The 24111-nt window shown below is 38.0% G+C and overlaps 1 protein-coding gene across 1 annotated transcript in view; it reads left to right on the top strand.

Moving 5' to 3' along the window:
- Positions 1-22940, top strand: part of LOC104994821 (chromosome unknown open reading frame, human C8orf34) — a gene marked incomplete at its 3' end in the record, with an annotated part of 362913 nt that extends 339973 nt beyond the window's left edge. Inside the window, exons 14-15 of the mRNA XM_010848486.1 lie at positions 4206-4299; positions 22881-22940. Of these exons, the coding sequence (XP_010846788.1) occupies positions 4206-4299; positions 22881-22940 (154 nt within the window). The remainder of the gene's footprint in view (positions 1-4205; positions 4300-22880) is intronic.
- Between the last annotated feature and the right edge of the window lie 1171 nt (positions 22941-24111).

Below are 24111 nucleotides of genomic sequence, written 5' to 3'. Positions count from 1 at the left end.
AGCATTCTTTGGCATTGCCTTTCTTTGGGATTGGAATGAAAACTGACCTTTTCCAGTCCTGTGGCCACTGCTGAGTTTTCCAAATTTGCTGGCATATTGAGTGCAGCACTTTCACAGCATCATCTTTCAGGATTTGGAATAGCTCAACTGGAATTCCATCACCTCCACTAGCTTTGTTCGTAGTGATGCTTGCTAAGGCCCACTTGACTTCACATTCCAGGATGTCTGGGTCTAGGTCAGTGATCACACTATCGTGATTATCTGGGTCGTGAAGATCTTTTTTGTACAGTTCTTCAGAGGGCAATACCAATATGTAGTGTAATGTAGCAAATTTGTTGGGTAAATTTTTTTTAGCAGGTTGTGTTTATTTTGTAATGTTTTTCATAATCTACCATATTGTTGTAACTTTGTTATTGCTCCTTTTTTTCTTTTCCCAGATCTTGTTCATTCAAACTTATATTTTCTCAAATGTATCACTTTCCTGTTCTTAATTATTTTTAATTTTAATTGAAATATAGTTGATTTACAATGTTGTGTTTATTTTAGTTAAAAAAAAAATTGGCTGCACCCTGGGGCATGCAGTATCCTAGTTTCCTGATCAGTTATGGAACCTTCATCCTCTGCATTCGGAGAAGGCGATGGCAGCCCACTCCAGTACTCTTGCCTGGAAAATCCCATGGATGGGGAAGCCTGGTAGGCTGCAGTCCATGGGGTCACTAGGAGTCGGACACGACTGAGCAACTTCACTTTCACTTTTCACTTTCATGCATTGGAGAAGGAAATGGCAACCCACTCCAGTGTTCTTTCCTGGAGAATCCCAGGGATAGGGGAGCCTGGTGGGCTGCTGTCTATGGGGTCACACAGAGTCGGACATGACTGAAGCAACTTAGCAGCAGCAGCAGCAGCAGCATCCTCTGCATTGGAAGGCAGAGTCTTAACCACTGGACCACTGGGGAAGTCTCCCTGTTCTTATGTTTTAATTGTCCTCGGATGATATGCAAAAGAAATAAGCTACAGAAGTATAATTCGCAAAATAATTACAGTGTTCAGCCTGATGATACTAGCCATTTCATTAACAAATACAAAATTATTTCCAAACTGTATTAAGTATATAAATTATACAGGGAGAATTTTATTTTAACAGAAGTATAGATTTAATTCTCTATCAGTTTTGCAGTCTATTAAATGTATGTAAGTGGGATATAGTATTATTTTGCTTTATTTGCAACATGCTTCAGGAATACTTACTTTTTAGAGTCTTGAAGTAAAGATCTTTAGAGAAATAAAATAAAAGTGATAATCCCTTTTGAAAGGTTGATGCTGATGTTTTCTGTATTATTGTCATTCTTAACCAAAGAGAAAGAAATATTTAGTTGCCTCAGAGTTAAATTATCCAATGTGAGCGTTTGAGCAGAGGACCATTTTTTTTCCTCTCTAAAAACCAGAATAACCTATGGCCACACATGACATCAATCACTGATGGATTGCATTTAGAGAATCCAAAAATAAACCAGCCATGTGGAATAACAATACTGCTAAAGTTTATAAAGCACTTACTCTGTTAGCAGATAAAATGATATGTTGATACAGGGCTAGAGACTGTTTTCCATATGATACATGTCACTATTTCCCACCACTTCTGGTCCCTGGACATTTACATACTTATGGTGAAAGTGTTTTAGAAACAGGATGAATGGCATTTCTTCTAAAAGCAATCCAAAGAACTTGCTCTTGGGAATATGAAATAGTTTGTACTATGCTCAGAAAGAGTTAAGTATTCCTGTAGAAAATTTTTTGAATAAGTTGGCAAAAAAGGAACATGTCAACTCTTGTTTTTAAAAATGTTCACAATTTTAGCTCCTTGACCCCATCAAAAAGAATTATAAGTAGTCTGATGGGCTGAACTTTGGCCATACATAGTTTTGCCTGTTGGCATTGATGAAGCAAACAGGTGCATTATATTACTAACTGTATTCAAGGGAAAACCAAAGTAAAACATTTAAATGATCTATTAACAGAAATATTTATACTATCTCTACGATTCTGATTCCAACAGCTCAACATTTTAAAGTTCTTCCCAAACTACAAATTTTACCAAGCTGATGTTTCATTTGTACTTTAAATAATTTGTAATAAACTAAGAATAGCTTATCTGTTCAACAGTAAAACCATTAATACCAGAAACCAATCAGTAGTATTACTGAATATTCTGAACTATTGTGGGAAAAAGTAACACTATTGACTTACTGGTCATATCTTTTCTTATGAAAACATATTTTAGGATTTGGACCAAAAAGCTAAATAGCCAAAATGCTTTTTCAATTAAAAACATTTTTTTCATGATCACTTTAAACTTTTTTCTGTTTTAAACAAAGAGCTTTTGCCATTTGATTTTACCTTATAAGACCAAAAAGATCATTTTTCATATTCTTTAAACCCGGAGACGCCATGTGAAAAACTTCAGGGATGTGATATCCCTTTCTGTTATGTGAAGATTTTTGAAAATTTACTTCTGTAGTTCTCTCTACTGTTATGGAATTCTAAAGTTAAGATTTTTCAGATTTGTACTGCTTCTGTACTTTACTCCTGCAGGACCAAATCCAGTATTGGAAAAAAAAATTAAATCCTAAAAATAAATTAGGGCTTTCCTGGTGGCTCAGTGGTAAAGAATCTGCCTGCCAATGCAGGAGACTTGGGTTTGATCCCTGGCTCAGGAAGATCCCCTGGAGAAAGAATTGGCACCCATTCCAGTATTCCTGCCTGGGAAATCCCATGGACAGAGGAGCCTGGCAGGCTACAGTCCATGGGGTCACAAAAGAGTCAGACACAACTGAAGCGACTTAGCAGGCATGCATGCACATCGATCATTAGAGCACTTATCGAAACTCATACAACGTCACGATGGAGATGACAACTGAGCCCTGGGAGGACTGTTAATGTTTGAGACAGATAGAGTGCATCCTAAGCAGGAAGTATAACATAGGAAAACATCTTAGTAAATTAGAGAGAATGAGAAAGTTGGGGAACTACCAGTTAATGATAGCTGGAGTGGAAGTGTCAGTCAAGGTGGAATGGAGATGGAAGTGGTGGTAAATCAGAGGCTAGACCAGCATGAAGCATGAAGGGCCTTGAGTTGTGATTTTATGCTGGGGATAATGAGAAGACCACTCGAGGGTTATAAATGAGGTAATGAATGCATCATGTGCCATTATTAAAATCTCACCATGGCAAGGAAATGGTGGAGAGAATTAGGGAAGGTATGAATCTTAATCCTAGAAAACTTGTAGACGACTATAACTACAGTCAGGATGCGAGATGATGAGGGACTGCCTTAGGTCAGTGATGGAGGTGTGAAGCAGCAAGGAAGTACTCAAGAACTATATTAATGAAAATAGGAAGTACTAAGAGGAAGAAGGCAGTGAAGTCGTACTAAAGGGTAAAGTTGAGACTGTGCTCTGAATCCCACTAATCCTTAATCACATTTAAAGGAATTGGAACCTTGCTGGCAAACAGACACATTTTATGCAGTTTTATATTGAATATTTCATTATTATATTCCCCACAGTGAGTGCCAGGAATTCATAAAAACAATAACTCAGGAAGAAACAAAGTCTAGTGTTGTATGCTAGTTGCTCAGTCGTGTCCAACTCTTTGCAACCCCATGGATTATAGCCTGCCAGGTTCCTCTGTTCATGGAATTCTCCAGGCAAGAATATTGGAGTGGGTTGTCATTCCCTTCTCCAGGGATCTTCCTGACCCAGGGATTGAACACAGGTCTCCTGAATCGCAGGCAGATTCGTTACCATCTGAGTCACCAAGGAAGTCCTGCTGCTGCTGCTGCTAAGTCACTTCAGTCGTGTCTGACTCTGTGCGACCCCATAGATGGCAGCCCACCAGGCTCCCCCATTCCTGGGATTCTCCAGGCAAGAGTACTGGAGTGGGTTGCCATTGCCTTCTCTGAAGGAAGTCCTAGATATTTCTTATTAAGACATTAAATCTTATTAAAAGGAGAAAGTTAAAAATAATGAGTTCAGAGTTTGTGGCATGTCCATGAAATGGAAAGGAATTTAAGCTTAGAATTCTTTTCTGTTGTGAGGAAATTCTCGTTATGTTTTTTTGACATGTAATTCATAGGAACTGAAGTGTTCACCCATATTCACAGTATCGTTCTAGAATTTAATCCAAATAAGTTTTTTCTTTGGCAGGATGACTCTTTAAAGCAACTGCAGGTGGTTCATCAACCGTGGATCTTGCCAAGTGACACAGAAAGCGAAGGAGTAGAGACAGAACAAGAAAAACGTGAGTAGACACTGATGTTTATTGACAAATTGCTTTTAGCCAAAGGACATTCATGATGATGGTACATTCTTTTCCTAACATCAAACAATATCTGCAAAAAATTCAAACTTGTTTGTGGAGCACATGTAAAGTGAAGCTATACTTTCTGCCTATAAATCTTGATTCAGTGATGTTTTAATTGTGGTGCAGAGACCTATAAGTTTAACTTTCTGAAAAGAGGTGTAGTATCTTAAAACAGGCATTATTCTTTCTGAAGACCAATATAAAATGTCTATTTGAAATGTTACTCTTATATTAATACTATATATTTATATCCATATAACTTGTGGTTATTAAAATGTTTTGAAGTATATTAGGAACTGCTCAATATTATAGTTGAAATTATCAGTATTTGTTAAATGAATAAATTGATATATGTAAAACTGTTCTAAGTTCATAAAAAGATTAATGTTGTAATAGTACTTAAGATCGTTAGTATATCTAGCCCCTGATTTAAGTCATTGGATTTTAACCATAATAAAGAATGAATGACTATAACTTGGGGTAATTCAGTGCATGCTCTCTAGGAGTTATTGACATTCTCAGACAGATGGGTTCAGCATTGTAGATGAGAGGTTAGTGTCTGGATCATTGAGGAAAAACGTTGATTTTTAAAACAATAAGATATCAGAATTTTACCTTTTTTTTTTCTTTTGTAGCCTGTAGAGAGAAATAAAAATTGTAAATAATAACCTAGCCCTCATGATAATTGGTGTGAAGTGATCAATTAACTGTTCCCTTGAGCTATAGTCATCGGAGATACCTGATATGTTACAAGGTAACATGATTCTGTACCAGAGAGATTCAGGGAATCACTCTTCCAGGTGAAAAGGCATTTGTAAATATCCTGATCCTGCTTGTGTAACTGTAGGCTTATGTGGCTAGAAAGAACATAGCCAGGAGGGGGACCTATATGATGAGAGCTCAGGTGAGAGGAGGAGACAACTGCAGTGGCATTCAGCTGGCACATCCGAAATGCAGTGAGTAAGACACTGTCGTTGTACAGACTCTAGTGGAGGGAAGCACCTTCTTTAGAAAACAACTGATGAAGACTCAGAAAGTAGAGTGTAGTTTAAGCAAGTATGAAAATAAAGAGTAATTTATCTTTTAATCTATTTTTAATAGGAGAGTCATTTAGGAGGTCTTTAACACAAGGGATCCTAAGTAAAATAGTCTAGGAAAAGGGTAGCGTAGGATAAAAACCGAATCCCCCAAATCTAAAAGAACAAGTGGCCCACAACTTTTACGAAAACAAAGGCAAGCACGTTTATACCCCTTACTCCCCACACATTTAAAGATATGGAAACTCTCATTCTAGAGTTTGGATTTAATAGTTTTCATCAGATTTTTTTAGGTCTTTGTAAATTTTGCATTAAACAGACCCTTCAAGGGAATGTGTGTGTGTGTTCATGTGTGTGGTGTATAAAGGCAGTGTATGTAATTGGGATAGTTTAACTCTCTTAGATTCAACACATATGTGCCCAACATGAGCATGACCAGGTAAACAACACCCTTATAAGATGCATAGTGTATTAATTCTATGTGTGTGCTATAATTTTTAATGAACTAAAACTAAAATCAAGAAAATATTGATCAAAAGTGTGTTTAATCCAAGTCTAAATTCAGACTTAATTCCTTTCCCTCAAGTCTGTATGTCTCCAATCAGTATTAAGTCTAGAAAATAGGTTAATAATGCAAAGGAAATTAAAAATTCCCAAAACTTTCTTCAACTCTTGTCATCTAATCATATTGTCTTTCTGCATATACTTTCACAAGATTTTCATGATAAGTTGTAATCATCTTATCTTCTATTAGAATGCAACTTCATAGAGGAAATGACTCTGTTCTTGTCTTTTTAGTTACGTATTAAGACCTCAATAAATATCTGAAAATTTAGTGAATTAATAAATAGATTAATTTGGTACTGACTTGTTTATTAATAAATAAATAATAATTGCAACTGAATAATTGTCATAAAAATATCTATAGTTTTATTAAAATTTTAATGTTGGGTTTAGAGTTTAGCTATAGATTTTGCCATATGGTCTATCAATTACTCTGAAGAAGGTCATTCTTCAACTCTCCTAACCATAGACCTAGAACCAAAAATATTTGATTTCAGCCATGTTGTACTTGGAGGTGACCCTTGACAATGGTAAATTGTTTGAAATAAAATCAGGATTTGAAAATAATTAAGTGGTAATAGGAGCCATCTGGAAATGGAATGCTAGTTGGCAATGTAGCCAAACTCATAGCACAGAGATGCAAGTACTTTTCCAGAGCAGGATCCAACATTTAAGTACTGGGTCAAGTGTAAGATGGAGCCACTGAGGTTATGATGAAAGTGAAAGTGAAAGTGTTAGTCGTTCAGTCGTGTCTGACTCTGAGACTGCAGACTGCCTGGCTCCTCTGTCAGTGGAATTCTCCAGGCAAGAATACTGGAGTGGGTAGCCATTCCCTTCTCCAGGGGATCTTCCTGACCCAGGGATCGAACACGGGTCTCCTGTATTGCAGGCAGATTCTTTACTGTTTCAGTTTGTATTCAATGTATGAGGTTTGTGGAACAGCTGGCAAGATATATACAAATCATTTACCTCTTTATTTTCTCAGTGAAAGAAAATAAATGACATAAATCTATGTCATCCCAGTGTCTGATTTAGCGTCTAGAGGCTCATATATTAGAAATGTATGAATAGGAAAAGGACAAGAGTCATCATTCTAGTGGTAACACCTGTTTCTTGACTCAACTTCCTATAAATTATTTGTAGATAATTTTATGGAATTTTCAGATTTCTCCTGAGACAAAATTATCTTGGCGGAAAGTTTCAAAATAATGTCAGAATATTCGTAGTGGTGCATATTTCTTATTGTCTCATTTAAAACTAAGACTTATCACAAGTAAGTTTTATAAAAGATCACCATTTAGGAAAATATGTCTTGAATAATTCAATGGGAAGCTTTAAAAACTTTTATTATAAACAAGAGAAGCAGACTCCTTAAGTAGACTTTTTCTTTTTACTCTGATTTTGGTATAAAAGTCTACATCAGAAATTTTAAAAACTCATGTCAGGACTATGCTTGTTTTTAATTGCTCAGATTATGATCTGAAGTCACTAAGTAACTGAAATGATAGGCACTTGTACCTACCAGGTTACTTGTTTGCTATTCATGTTACTGGACTCCACTTCAGACCTAGTCAATCAGAATCTCTGTGCATGGAACTCTGAATTCTGCATTTCTAATAAGCTCTTCAGTTGATCTTTGCTTATTCTAAAGACTGAGAACTACTGGAATGAATGAATCAGAGGGTTGTGTTTTCAGAATTTTCTCCATGGTGTTGTTAATCTCTGGACCTTATTTCTCTAGGCTGCATTTCTATCTGTAAGTTAAGTTTAGACATCAAATGTGAGGATGGAGAAGAAGAAAGGCTTAAATTTAAGGGAATAAGTGTGGAGTAAGATTGAGGGTCAGGTCCCCTAGTCAGTAGGTTCAACATCTACAAAGGCACACGTCATTAAACAGCCTCAGTCAAGCCAGCCAGCACCCTCTGACTACATTTTGGATTTTTAAAAATGAATTGTTGTCGTTTAGTCAGCAAGTAGTGTCCAACTCTTTGCAACCCCATGGATGTAGCCTGCCAGGCTCCTTTGTCCATGGGATTTCCCAGACAAGAATGCTGAAGTGGGTTGCCATTTCTTCTCCAGGGGATCTTCCTGACATGAACAACCAAATCGAAAATGAGCAAACAAATGAAAAGCCAAACCAAAGAAACAAATCAGCAGAGATGCCCAAAATAAAGAAATAAGAGCCAGATGAAGTGGGAACTAATATGGTAGTGACCCACTGAGACCTCAGGTTTGGATGTAGGTCTGAGGCCCTGGGGTCTGAGGTCTCACTGTACATAAAAACAGCAGATTTGACCCTGGGTCTGCTTAAGGCCGGGAGGCTGGCAGGATGATGCTGTATAAAGTCTGTTACCTGGAAAAGCAGCCTCAGGTGTGAAAAGGGAAACAAAAAGCTGGACTTTCCAGCTGTCAAAAACAGCAAGGTAGTTTACTATCTGTTCTAGGGTTTGGATGAAAAATATAAATATATTCATCAGAGATCAGATTCTCAGATTTGTATCTTGACTGTTAGGTTCCAACTTAAACTACCTATATTTTTAGGAACCCCAAATTATAATAAACATTGGGCATTCTCATTAAGTATATTTTGAATTAATAGAAGTTAGTGTTAAAAGGTTGCAGTTGGCAATCTCATTGAAAACATATAAAAACTAATTTTGATAGTAATATTATATAATTTAGTGTGTTATGTTTCAATATTCTTTCCTTCTGTGTATGTTTTTGTGTTAATGCTATTTAAAAATTTAAACATGCATATTTATTTCTTACAAAAGCATGACCCGAAATCTACATTATATTTTTATTCTTAATTCTTTAGTTTAGAATAATTTAGAATTCCAGAAACATTGCCAAAATAATACAGAAAATTTATGTATTACCTTTACAGTTAACCTTAGGTCAACATGTCATAATACGTTGGTAAATTTACAAAACTAATAAACCAATGCTACTATTAACTGGGGTCTCACAGAGTCGGACATGACTGAAGCGACTTAGCAGCAGCAGCAGCAGACTTTATTTACTCATCATGTTTCCCTAATCCCTGCTGGTCTTTCCAGTTTCTCAGTCTTTCCTTATTTTCCATGACCTTGAACCTTTTGAGGAATACAGGTCAAGAATTTTGTAGAATGCCGCTTAATTAGGATTTGTCTAATAGTTTTCTCATGATTAGACTGTGGTTATGTATTTTGGGAGAAAAGACCAAGAAGGTGAAACACCCTCATCATTTAATATTAGAGAGTATATGCAACTGACATGATGATACCCTACATCACCAGGCCATGGTACTGTTTGCTGGCTTCTCCCTTGTAAAGTTACTTTTAATCCAACTTTTTATACAATTCTTTGGAAGCAAGTCACTAATTCTTGCTCCAATTGTATGTATTTGGTATACTTGCTGGTGTCCTATAAAGTCTCTGAGTAACTGTTCATTTTTCTTGTGTGCATGTGTGTGTGTGTTCCTCAGACTGGATTTCAGTTGACCTATTCTTTTATAATTTGTATCTCTTTGTTGCCAATCTCCACTGTATAAGAGTTTATTCTCATATTTGAATTATTTGACATGATTTCCTTTAGCGCCTTGAATATATTTCTAGTAGTTGATTAAAAGTCCTTGTCTGGAAATTCCATCATCTTAGCTTCCTCAGGGAGTTTCTGTTGACTGTGTTTTTTTCCCACTTATGGGCCATGCTTTCACATTTATTGCCATATGTGATATCGTGACTTCTTGTTTGCTGACTTTCCTAAACTCATTTTGTAAAGCCTATATAGTTTGTTGTATACAGCCACTGAAGTCTTTGCTCAGTAACTTAGATGTCAGCTAATGACCGGACTTCCCAGGTGACACAGTGGTAAAGAATCTCCCTGCCAATGCAGGAGATGCAAGAGATGCAGACTCAATCCTTGAAAGATTCCCCTGAAGGGGAAATGGCAGCCCACTCCAGTATTCTTGCCTGAAGAATCTCATGGACAGGAGCACCTGCAGGCTGCAGTCCATGGAGTCACAAAGATCTGGACACGACTGAGCACGGTGCTCATATGATTTGCACAATGATTGGACAAAGCATTGATGTATGCCATGAACATTCCAGAAGTTTACAGCATGGCTTAAATAGAGCCTCTAAGTCAACCAGAGGTGAGATCCTTATCAGATCTTTCCTGAATAGATGCATAGCACTGAACATCTGTGTGGCCTTCTAGAGCTACACAGCTATGTTGAGTTTTTGAAAACTTCCTGTGGACATGTCATTTACTGTATTTTCTTTTTAATTTTTTGGTAAGTCTCTTGTTTGCCTCAGGCAGCTGCCATATAAAACTATTACCCCTGATTGTTTTTGACAAATGCTATACAGACAGAGTATCTCACTGAGTGATGTTAAAAAAATAAAATAAAATACCAGTGAGGCATTTCCATATACGTCAAATAGTGACAAATCTCTAGATATTTGGGAAGTCTACATCTGTTTTGCCCCCTTCTAGTAGACCATAGGCTGCTTGTTTCATAGTTACCATTGTTGTGAGGATTCTGATTTGCAAGGCTCCTACAGAACCAGAGAGAAGGATATTAATATCAGATAAGTTAAAACCCTGCATAGTTATTATTCCTATTGAGATTCAACTGATTTTCTTTAATGAATGTTCTATGGATTATTGTAAGGCTTTCACTAATTTCCAGAGTTTTTAAAAAGTTGATGTTAGTGATTTTTCCCTGTGTTACATTCTCATTGTATATTTAGACAAGCAGATTTTTTGAGCTGTCTATACTCTCATTTGGGGCTTCCCTGGTGGCTCAGACTGTAAAGAATCTACCTGCAATCTGGGAGACCTGGATTTGATCCCTGGGTTGGGAAGATCCCCTGGAGCAAAGCATGGCAACCCACTCCAATATTCTTTCCTGGAGAATCCTATGGACAGAGGAGCCTGGCAGGAAATAGTCCATGGGGTCAAAAAGAGTCAGACATGACTGAACAACTAAGCACAGCACAGCACAGCACATACTCTTATTCTATAAGTATTTCTCCTCTCCTATTTTTCTTGATTTTACAGCCTGGTTTTCTCTTTGTTTGCCCCCAGAGTATGATATCTTCATAATGGGTTATAGAATCAGACAGTATCTGCTTCTTTAAATCCAATCTCATGAAAAACTATTAAAAACAAATTTTTGGTAAAATAAGTTTTGAGAAATTATCAGTTCAGTTCAGTCGCTCAGTCATGTCCAATTTTTTGTGACCCCATGGGATGCAGCCCGCCAGGCTTCCCTGTCCATCACCAACTCCTGGAGCTTGCTCAAACTCATGTCCATAGAGTCAGTGATGGCATCCAACCATCTCATCCTCTCTCGTCCCCTTCTCCTGCCTTCAATCTTTCCCAGCATCAGGGTCTTTTCAAATGAGTCAGCTCTTCACATCAGGTGGCCAAAGTACTGGAGCTTCTGCTTCAGCCTCAGTCCTTCCAATGAATATTCAGGACTGATCTCCTTTAGGATGGACTTGTTGGATCTCCTTGCAGTCCAAGGGACTCTCAAGAGTCTTCTTCAATACCACAGTTCAAAACCATCAATTTTTCAGTGCTCAGCTTTGTTTATGGTCCAACTCTCACATGACTGCTGGAAAAACCATAGCCTTGATTATACGGACCTTTGTCAGCAAAGTAATGTCTCTGCTTTTTATTGAGAAATTCTAGATATCATTATATTTGAGAGGCTCTCAATTGTAAGACATCCCTTTTCAAGAGGAGCAAGGCAGCTCTACAGTTCTAAATGAACAGATCAAGTATAACCAGCATCCTGGCTTAAAATAGGGGGAAATATTGTTCATTGTTGACTTGAAATACTATAGAGTCTCTTCTAAAATATTTGCATAGTAAAGTCACCAGGTAGCCCCTGCTTGATTGTATTTATCCCAGTTTTTCTTTTTTTTTATATTTACCGAAGTCCTTTTTACAGAATGCCCATTAACTCCTATTTTCTAGAAAGCCTATAAATTGCAAAATGCCTATTAACTGCTCGAAGAACATGTATTCTGGGATTTTACGAAGTGCAAACCTAGTCTAATCCCTTCCACTTCAACTCTCTCAACTTAGTGGAGAAGAAATTGATGCTCTAAGAGACTGTCATCTTGCCACATCATCCCGTTAAAACAGAAGCAGGAGCAGAACCAAGAGCTCCTCTTTGGGTCCAGTGATATTTACCTCCTTTTCCTCATCTTTCACTAGTACCTCCCTTCTCTCCCCCTTACCAGGGGTTGACACAGTTTATGCTGTGACTCTTGAGAGCCAGAGTTTACTTAGGGCGGCAAGAAAGGCAGTAGGATTCTACTATCCACCCAGGATGTGGCCCAACTTCTCACCTTAAAGAAAAACCTTTGTTCTGCTTAACCTAACTTCTAGTCATTTCTTTCCAGGTAGTCTCCCAAAATTCATATGTGCACAATGCTTGAGGCAGCGGAGTTAGGGTACCACGGCTGATTATCTTACCAGTCTCAAGATAAGGACTAACGCTGCCGAGTGAAGGGTAGAAGGGTGGGTTGGGGAGCAATGGACTGTAGATAACTGAAAGACTCAAATGAGTTAACAGACAATTATGTGAAAGTGTCAGGGGTACATGATACTTGAAATTTTCAGGACTTTGATAGTATTAGGGACATGGCATCAGAAATACAGACTAGCATGCAGCTATACCCACCTCAGGGACAAATGAGACAAGGCTAACAGGACTTACTGTTCAGTCGCTAAGTCACATCTGACTCTGTGACCTCATGAACTGCAGCACGCCAGGCTTCCTGGTCCTTAACTATCTCCCTGAGTTTGCTCAAACTCATGTCCATTGAGTCAGTGATGCCACCCAACCATCTCATCCTTTGTGGCCCCTTCTCCTCTTGCTTTCAATCTTTCTCAGCATCGGGATCTTTTCTAATGAGCCAGCTCTTCACATCAGGTGGCCAAAGTATTGGAGCTTCGGCTTCAACATCAGTCCTTCCAAAGAACACCCAGGGCTGATCTCCTTTAGGATGGACTGGTTGTATCTCCTTTCTGTCCAAGGAGCTCTCGAGAGTCTTCTCCAACACCACAGTTCAAAAGCATCAGTTTTTTGGCACTCAGCCTTCTTTATGTTCCAACCATAAAGGAAAACCCCAGCTTTGATTATACACACATTTGTCAGTAAAGTGATGTCTCTGCTTTTTAATACACTGTCTCGGTTTGTCATAGCTATTCTTCCAAGGAGCAAGTTCTTTTCATTTTGTGGCTGTAGTCACCGTCTGCATTGAATTTGGAGCCTAAGAAAATTAAATCTGACACTGTTTCTGCATTTTCCCATCTATTTGCCAAGAAGTGATGGGACTGGATACTATGATCTTTGTTTTTTGAATGTTGAATTTTAAGCCAGCTTTTTCACTCTCCTCTTTTACCTTTTTCAAAAGGCTCTTTAGTTCCTCTTTATTTTCTACCATTAAAATGGTATTATCTGCATATCTGAGGTTATTGATATTTCTCTGGGCAATCTTGATTCCAGCTTGAGCTTCATCCAGCCTGACCTTTTGCATAATGTACTCTGCATATACTAGATACTTTGTTTTCCTTTAAAAGTCATGTATTTGTAGAGAAAAGGCATGCACACACTAGAAACAACCAAGAATGAAGCATTAATATTAATCCAGTAGTAATAGCACAAGGGTAATTAGAAAGACGAGATCTTAAATTTAAGAAAGACAAATACTTCTGGCAAACTATAGTAGGTTATTTTTGAAGACTAAAAAAATCTTGATAATTTTTGTCTCACTTTTCATATTCAACCTCCTATGAATGTACAGAAAATTCTAAAGCTTGTCCTAAAACATTTAGGGTATCTGAACTCATCCCAGGCACTAATTATTCTGAATTAAATATATCAACATTTGTATATTTGGTATCTGTTATTATTACATAAATATTTAGCACATCTGCAAATATATCAACATATCTATGTTTTGTATCTGTTATTATCATAAATATTTAAGAATTAATATTTAACCAATAAATATAAAAGTAAGTTAATAATTGCTGTTAATGATCTATTAGAAACAAAACATTCTCGTGTTAAAGTGAAATTTTCATTATAAACTGATTGTATATGATTATTTTGGTGATAAATAAGTTTTTGCAATTTCTAGAAGCCAAGGCTCTGGATTATTCATGTGGCATTCTTACTTGGAAATGCTTCCCACGTCTGTGGTAAAATCTGATATTATGAATGGTTCAATTGATTTCTAAGCTCCTAGAAAACTTTTAAAGGGTAACATTTAATAACATATAAAATTTAATCTCACCAAATAAACTATTATTAAGTATAAAGGAAAAATGTGTCAAGTTACTCAGCAGTATATAAGGTTACATGCTTCAGACTACCTGCTTTGTTTATTAAAACTTCCTTGTCACATGCAATAGCTGTCAAAAATCTCATAACAGGTATCAGAAACGGCTGTATTTAAACAAGACAGCTCAGAAACAATGATTTGAAAGGAGCCTGGCTGAAGCCCACATTTTGACCTCAAAGGGTCTCCTGGAGAGGCAGGAGACAGGAGGCAACTGGGACCCCTCAGCACCTGCCTCAAGGATATAGACGCTGGCCAGAAGAAGCCATGTGGGGAGCTTGCTCTAATGCAAGGACACTGGTGCTGGCAAGCTTCATTCTGAAGTCGTCCCTCCAGCGTATTAGCACTGAGGGCTTACCTATTCACCGGTAGGCTGACACTAGCCGGGGGCCCCCTGGGCCGGGCAGCCAGGAGGTGCCTTTACATTTAAAGTCCTTCCTTCCCTTGTGGTCCCCAGGCTCATAAGTTGCAGAGAAGGGATTCACACTCAGGTGCAGCTACAGTTGTCCAATGCTCAGATTTTAACTCTCAGAGACACATTACATGGGGATAAAGGAGACTGCTATCCTTCAAGGTTCTCTGCCAAATACTTTTCGCCTTTTCCTTACTAACCAGGAATGATTTATCTTTCCACTTGTGAAGCTATAGCTCACTTTTCCGTTTTTCCTAATTATCATATGTCTTTTCCATTCAATACCTTGCCTTTAATATGCCTTGACACTGCAGAGGAGAGAACGATTTTGGACCTCTCTCTTGAGTGGGCTTATGGGTGGTGCCTGCTGCTCAGTCACTTCAGTCATGTCCAACTCTTTGCGACCCCAAGGACTGCCAGGCTCCTCTGTCTATGGGATTCTTCAGGCAAGAATACTAGAAAGGCTTGCCATGCCCTCCTCCAGGGGATCTTCCTGACCCAGGGATCAAACCCACGTCTCTTATGTCTAACCTGCACAGGAAAGTGGTTTCTTTACTCCCAGCACCACCTGGGAAGCCCCCTCATTGGTGGCACGATAGTCTTATGCAATGCTCTTACATATTATCACAGGCTCTGAGAGTTCATCTTATATCTACTAATTGGAATACTTGCCACCATTCAGGGTTTGATCTCAACCAACATTATTTCATTCATCTTTTTCCTGCTACTTAAGACTCAAGCACTTACTTCTGAAACTAAGTTTTCAAAAAAAAAAAAATTCAAGAATGAATTATTTCCTACAGAAGATGCTATATTTTCATTGTTTTGGTTAGACTAAAAGTTTACTTGCAAAATCTCTTAGGAAGTAATGGAATATTTGTTATTAGGGTCTGGCAAGAAGTCATAACCTGAAAATAGACACTGCAGCTTAAGAAATTATTTGTAATAATAGACATAATATATGCTATGCTAAGTCACTTCAGTAGTTGCTCTGTGCAACCCCATAGATGGCAGCCCACCAGGCTCCCCCGTCCCTGCGATTCTCCAGGCAAGAACACTGGAGTGGGCTGCCATTTCCTTCTCCAATGCGTGAAAGTGAAAAGTGAAAGTGAAGTCGCTCACTCGGGTCCAACTCTGTGCGACCCCATAGACGGCAGCCCATCAGGCTCCTCCGTCCATTGGATTTTCCAAGCAAGAGTACTGGAGTGGGGTGCCATTGCCTTCTCCAAGACATAATACAGAAGGTATACAAATATAGAATAGGAGTAGTAAGCACAGAGTTTCAAAAATATGGCATAATAAATCTTTTTCACTGAAACAATTAGCATATATTCTAATAGATATATAATTTAATAATAAACTGGGAAAATTGTCATATAGCCTAACAAAACTACAAAATCTATTTGGGGGATATATTTAGAATTATAGTATTCAGTTTTTCCTTAAAGTCTATTATGAGTCACTGACATTTTAAAGCTCATATAGAAACACAAGTTTCTCTACAAAAGGAGAAAATGAAAAAGGACTGACATTTTTTACGTTTTTGTTGTTATGTGCTATGTAGTATCTCCTTTAATTCTTATGACAAATTGATGTGTAAATGATATTACTGATGTTATAAACTCCGATTTGTTAAAAACCTTTTTCCAAGGATGTACAATTAGTAAGTACAATTTACATTCTAACTTAATCCAAAGCCATATGTTCTACTCTGAAATGTCATTTCATTTCCAAAAGCTTATAAAAGGAGGGAGGGAGAAGGAATGTGTGTGTAGATAATATCAAGAAAAGAATTATTTAGCTGAGCACTGAAAGAGTTTGTATCATAAAGAAAGGAAGAGTTTGTATCATAAAGAAAACACTATAAAACATGAAAATAAGGGAAAGTGACATATAAAGAAACAAGCAGTAATATATTTGAGTAGGAAATCTGCTTTTAATATAAACTTCAACTTGAGATAGTTATATTTACACTGTGCTCCAAATTATTATCTACAGGCAAAGCCATCCAGAAAATTAAGGGAGGCATATATGATAAACGTAAAAATTAGAATTTTGACAGTATAAAATAAATAACATTTAGTAATTACATTAAGCACAATTTCAGTCCCATAGTATGCTATTAAAAATAGAACAACTGTTCAAAGCATGCTGCCAAATTTCTTCAAAATGACTTGTTTTGAAATGTTGACTAAATATCCCAAAACTGTATATCCGCTTTAGTATATTTAAACATTCTTCAGACCAAAAACAACTTTTCTCTATATTCATAAGGGTAAATGACATGACTTTCCCCTTCATGTTAGGACATAAAGGTTTTCCATTTGTTAACTTTTAAAATAATTTTCCTAGTTGCTTCAGTTGTGTCCAACTCTGCAACCCCATGGGCCCACTAGACTCCTCTGTCCATGGGATTCTCCAGGCAAGAACACTTGAGTGGACTGCCATGCCCTCCTCTAGGGGATCCTCCAGACCCAGAGATCAAAATCAGTCTTTTATGTCTCCTATATTGGCAGGTGAGTTCCTTACCACTAGCACCACCTGGGAAGCCCCTAGTTATATGAGGCTTTGTAATTTATAAGTTGCATCCACATCAGTTCAGTCGCTCAGTCGTGTCTGACTCTTTGCGATTCCATGAATCGCAGCACACCAGGCCTCCCTGTCCATCACCAACTCCCGGAGTTCACTCAGACTCATGTCCATCAAGTCAGTGATGCCATCCAGCCATCTCATCCTCTGTAATCCCCTTCTCCTACTGCCCCAAATCCCTCCCAGCATCAGAGTCTTTTCCAGTGAGTCAACTTTTCGCATAGGATGGCCAAAGTACTAGAGTTTCAGCTTCAGCAGCATTCCTTCCAAAGAAATCCCAGGACTAATCTCCTTTAGAATGGACTGGTTGGATCTCCTTGGAGTCCAAGGGACTCTCAAGAGTCTTCTCCAACACCACAGTTCAAAAGCATCAATTCTTCAGCACTCAGCCTTCTTCACAGTCCAACTCTCACATCCATACATGACCACTGGAAAAACATAGTCTTGACTAGATGAACCTTTGTTGGCAAAGTAATGTCTCTGCTTTTGAATATGCTATCTAGGTTGGTCACAACTTCCCTTCCACGAAGTAAGCGTCTTTTAATTTCATGGCTGCAGTCACCATCTGCAGTGATTTTGGAGCCCCCCAAAAAAAAGTCTGACCCTGTTTCCACTGTTTCCCCATTTATTTCCCATGAAGTGGTGGGACCGGATACCATGATCTTCGTTTTCTGAATGTTGAGCTTTAAGCCAACTTTTTCACTGTCCTCTTTCACTTTCATCAAGAGGCTTTTTAGTTCCTCTTCACTTTCTGCCATAAGGGTGGTGTCACCTGCATATGTGAGGTTATTGATATTTCTCCCGGCAATCTTGATTCCAGCTTGTGCTTCTTCCAGTCCAGCGTTTCTCATGATGTACTCTGCATATAAGTTAAATAAGCAGGGTGGCAATATACAGCCTTGACGTACTCCTTTTCCTATTTGGAACCAGTCTGTTGTTCCATGTCCAGTTCTAACTCTTGCTTCCTGACCTGCATATAGGTTTCTCAAGAGGCAGGTCAGGCGGTCTGGTATTCCCATCTCTTTCAGAATTTTCCACAGTTTATTGTGATCCACACAGTCAAAGGCTTTGGCATAGTCAATAAAGCAGAAATAGATGTTTTTCTGGAACTCTCTTGCTTTTTCTATGATCGAGCGGATATTGGCAATTTGATCTCTGGTTCCTCTGCCTTTTCTAAAACCAGCTTGAACATCTGGAAGTTCACAGTTCACATATTGCTGAAGCCTGGCTTGGAGAATTTTGAGCATTACTTTACTAGCATGTGAGATGAGTGCAATTGTGTGGCAGTTTGAGCATTCTTTGGCATTGCCTTTCTTTGGGATTGGAATGAAAACTGACCTTTTCCAGTCCTGTGGCCACTGCTGAGTTTTCCAAATTTGCTGGCATATTGAGTGCAGCACTTTCACAGCATCATCTTTCAGGATTTGAAATAGCTCAACTGGAATTCCATCACCTCCACGAGCTTTGTTTGTAGTGATGCTTTCTAAGGCCCACTTGACTTCACATTCCAGGATGTCTGGCTCTAGGTGAGTGATCACACCATCGTGATTATCTGGGTCATGAAGATCTTTTTGGTACAATCCTTCTGTGTATTCTTGCCACCTCTTCTTAATATCTTCTGCTTCTGTTAGGTCCATACCATTTCTGTCCTTTATCAAGCCCATCTTTGCATGAAATGTTCCCTTGGTATCTCTACTTTTCTTGAAGAGATCTCTAGTCTTTCCCATTCTGTTGTTTTCCTCCTTTTCTTTACATTGATCGCTAAGGAAGGCTTTCTTATCTCTTCTTGCTATTCTTTGGAACTCTAATTCCAAAAATAGACCTATTAGGGAAATTTTGGTCTTAACATTCTTATTTCATGCTGTAAGTATTCAACACATTTTTATTTAATAAATATACATTCAGTATTTACTTAATAAATGTTTACTGAATGAATGAATGGATGGCTGAATGAATTTAGTTCAAATTGGTTAAGTGACTTGAAGATCACTTGAGCAGAGGCCAAGCCTCAGTCTCCTCTTCTGATTATTCAGTGGTCATAATGTCTAGAAACATAGACAGATGTGTATCACGAGTGGTTTATTAGTATACATAGCAAAACACGATACATTCAGTGACGTTTCCTATGTTCAGCGTGTTGTTCATCTGTAGTAATGATTTTTCCATTAGAACTGCAATGAACATGGCACATTCACGCAGCATATCCAGCCATCTCAATGTGTGCATTTGTGATGCATTGCCTCAGCTGATTGTGTGGCTGTTTTTCACTGAATAAACCACTCAAGAAAAAAGAATTACAGGTTCTAGTCTGTAAACAAATGTACTACCTTTATTAAGATACTCTTTATCTAAACTTTACAGCTACTCGTGGCTTGTTCTTCCCCTCACCAAAGCTGCCTCGTTTCTTATGTCCCCACGAGTTTGGGGAATATTCTCCCCCGTACAGGCAGACCTGATGCACAGAGCACAGCAGTATACAGCTGGATGCTTAAGTCTGTTGTGGTACGAGGATGTTATGCCGAAGTTCAGTTCAGAAACTTGAGATCAGCTACTTCTGCCTTTCAGTCCTGTTGTCCTTGGCCACTCTGCCTTGCCCCCATGGCCCCTATCAAAATAAAATCTTCCCATGTGTTTGTATTCTTAACCACTGTTGACATATTTCCCAGATCTTTCCACTGTGGCCTATGGAACAGGAATTTGATTTGCAAACTGATCACTTTGGTGCTATTCAAAGAACACGCTCCATGCCTTTATTGTCTTATTCAAATGGTTCCTAGAAGACACTGCTTCCCTTTTAGCCTTCACCAGGAAAAGCTATTCCTTTCACTTGCCATGTATTAAGCACCATGACGTGGCATTAATATTCTGCCTGAATGTTTTTTAGGCTCATGCCATCTGTCCTGCTGCCCTTTGTCTTTCCTTGTCACTATCATCTCATCAGTCACTTCTGTTCTCTCATGACGGGTTGACATTTGGTTCATTGTCCTTTCTACCACACTCTTATCATTAGAAAATTTTAACTTTCATTTGAGTTTGGTATCCAAAGTCTTACCATTAAAATTCCTTGGCCCTCTCCAGTCTAATGCTCTTCTAAGGCAGTGTAACTTTTTTTTCTTATCAAATGCAAAATAGTATCCTACTCTAAGATTTTAGATTACTGTAGTCTACAGTCTGTCCCAAACCTTTTATCTTTCAGATTCTCTAGTTTCTGTTAAACCCACACTTCCATCTTCCTTTAGTACCCAGACACATCATTACTCCTTTTTCCTCAAGTATGCCAGATCACAGTTGACTTCAACCTAAAGTCCATGCTACATAGAACACTGATATTCAGCCTTTCATGGGAATTGTAAGAAATGCAATTTCCTTGGGCATCACCCAATGTCAGCTAAGTCAGAAACTAATAGTGGACTCCAGCAATCTGTGTTTTAAAAGCCTTCCAGATAATTCTGATACACAGAATTTAAGAGAACCACTAATACAGAGCATTAATTCAACTGCTCTCCTGCCAGGATCTCTAATATCTTTGAGTGGTGAAGACTATTCAACTGTGAATGCATCATTATTCTAATTCAAAGCCTCTCTATGTGTAAAATTTCAAAAAATTTATCAAGTTCTCCAGCATCTACATATAAAGGTCGAGACTTTCAATCCAAATGTTTGTAGTTCTTCTTCATCTAAATTTGAATTTTCTAAAACTGTCAAATGCCCAGTGCTTAAAGATACTTCCAGAGGTGCTGCCTTTATAACCCTCCTCTGTGCTGGACTCTGAGCGATGCTAACTGACTCAAGTCAGATGTATGAGAAGGGGTAAAGTCAGAATTTGAACTCAAAGCTGAGTGCAAAACTATGCTTTCTCTTTGGTTACTGAATTTTCTGTTTTGCACTGACATGCCTCTATTCTAGCTGAAGCAGTATTTACAATGTATCTCTGTAGAATTTTTAAAAGTGAGTTATATGAAAATCTATTATCAGATAACTTTGATAAAATATCAGGTTAAATAATTCCCCTTATTATGGGACTTCGAAGAGCCTTTAATATGCTTGTGTGTATTTTGAGCCTCCAAAAAAGCAGATGGTATGTTATTGTTGAAAAGTCTTTGATCAAGGAACCATTTGTGGATTATCTATATTAACAGCTTTCAGGACTAGCATTCCAAAATCTGCTTTGGAAAACTTGGGTTTAATCTATTTCCTTTCTCTTCAAGAAATGTGAAGGCTTATCTCCCTTGCTGCCTTTATTTCATTTTCTTTGATCTTCTGTTTTTATTTCCCTGCTCTTTTAATTAGAATACTCATGTCCCCTTGTCCTACTAGGTTCTGCCTTTCTGCCTCAAGGATGCATTCAGAGGAATCACGTTTAGCATATAATATTATGTGTGTAACATTATATCACTGTGGACAAAGGTCCATATAGTTAAAGCTATGATTTTTCTAGTAGTCATGTATGGATGTGAGAGTTAGACCATAAAGACAGCTGTGCGTGCATGCTAAGCCGCTTCAGTTGTGTCCAGCTCTTTGCAACCCCATGGACTGTAGCCTGCCAGGCTTCTCTGTCCGTGGGATTCTCCAGGCAAGAATACTAGAGTGGGTTGCCATGCCCTTCTCCAGGGGATTTTCCCAGCCCAGGGATCAAACTGATATCTCAAGACAACTGAGCACCAAAGAATTGCTGCTTTTGAATTGTGGTGCTGGAGAAGACTCTTGAGAATCCCTTGGATTGCAAGGAGATCAAATCAGTCAATCCTAAAGGAAATCAACCCTGAATATTCATTGGAAAGACTGATGCTATAACTGAAGTTCCAGTACTTTGATTACCTGATGCAAAGAGCCAACTCATTGGAAAAGATCTTGATGCTGGGAAAGATTAAAGGCTAAAGGAGAAGGAGGTGGCTGAGGATGCGATGATTAGATAGCATCACTAACTCAAAGGACATGAATTTGAGCAAACTCAGGAAGACAGTAAAGGGGAGGGAAGCCTGGCATGCTGTAGTCCATGGAGTCGCAAAGAGACAACTTAGTGACTGAACAGCAACAAACATGTTGTGCCAGGCATTACAAATATAGTATATACATGCAAATACATACCACTTTATGTAAATCTCACAATAATTTTGTGATGATTATGTTAAATTACAAATGTCATAGCATCATAATATGTGACATGAATATATCCAGACCTGAACATACTGTGTTAGGGTAGTAGTCTGTAAAGCATGCCTTTGCTGCCGGACCCATGCTGGATCTAAGAATTATGACTATGATTAGACGAGATCTTCTTGCAATCCACGTATATATTCATAGCACTTCTCTTGAGGGGCCTTTTGCCCTAGTTTTTATTTAAAATCAGAAGAAGTTTAAATTGAAAATGGCTTATGAAATGAGAACCAACATACTTAAATAGTTAAATTATGTATGATTGCCATCACTATATACTCTGAGTGTAGTTTTGATATTGATTTCAGTTAATCCTCATAAGAAATTGATCAAACCACAAGGGAATTGTGTTTCCTTGATTTTTTTTTTTTCCTGGTCCAGTACATTACCTCTTTTTTTTTCATTGTGCAGGTTCTGCCGATCTTCTTCTTTGTGTTCCGTGCTCTTCTTGTCCTGCACTGGTCTACTCCGGTATGTTTGCTCAGGGCACTTAATGTCAATGTCTGGTAATGATGGGCACCACTTAAAATGGCTCAAATCTAGATTTTTAAAAAATGCATAGTCTTCATGACCTATAATGAGAAAAAGATTTTCCTCCTCCATGATGTTTTCTCTTTCTTTTTGTGCCATTCTGTGGATCTCAGGCTCTTCATTGAGTCTGTGTTCTCCTGTGTGGAGGAAGTGGGGTGAGGATTTTAAATCTCTTGTCCATGGCAGGAAGATCACTTTAGATATATGTGAAATGCAAACATCTACCCTCTTTGTGCTAACCCTAAGATACTATGAAATATGTCTTAGAGACATAGCATCTCAAAACAATTTCATATCCTGGGACATGAGGTTACTCTATGAACTGGATGTATAAAGATGAAAAATTCTCGGTATCTTCTCTCAAGGATATTACGAGGAGGAGTAAAGCATTGCGTATGTCCTTAGCACTCATAGAATCATAAAATATCAAAATAAGAATCTGAGAACGATCTGCTTCTCTTCCCGTTTCATGCTCACCCCTTCTTTGAAATACCCCTACCAAACGGTTAGCCAGCTTCTGTGTGATGGTGGTACACCACCTCCTGTGCTCTGCTGTCATTGCTCAGTGACCCAGTCATTTTGTATTAAAAAATCACCTAAAGAAACAATTTCTGCAGTGTACCATTGTGTGGTTGTCAAAATATTATGTTTATTACACATGCTTTATGATAAAACCTGGAAACTGTTTTATGATAAAACATGGAAAACATAAAAAATGGAAACAGTCTAATGGCCAAAAAAGGAAGATTGATTTTAAAAATTATAGCAATCTGTATAATGGGATACTGTGATCTGTTATAAAGAATGAGATGTATTAACTCAACACATACATAGATTTTTACTGATATTAACTGGTTCTATCTAGTCATATCTATATATAATCTGATGTGTAAACATTTTTACAATATTGTTTTATAAAAAAGTGAGTCATAGGACACTATACTAGATACAGTTCATTTTTTGTTATGTCTAATGCATAGACACAATCATATACAGTTGGTCCTTGAACAGTGTGGGTGTTAGCGCACTGATTCTTCACATAGTTGAAAGTCCACATATAACTTCACAGTCAGCCCTCCATATCTGTGATTTCACATCTGTGGATTCAGTA

This window comes from Bison bison, unplaced genomic scaffold, assembly GCF_000754665.1.
Source record: "Bison bison bison isolate TAMUID 2011002044 unplaced genomic scaffold, Bison_UMD1.0 scf7180017864267, whole genome shotgun sequence".
In the NCBI taxonomy this organism is placed as follows: Eukaryota; Metazoa; Chordata; class Mammalia; order Artiodactyla; family Bovidae; genus Bison; species Bison bison.
Note: the sequence above shows the minus strand (reverse complement) of the source record. Positions and strands in the feature narration are given on the sequence as shown.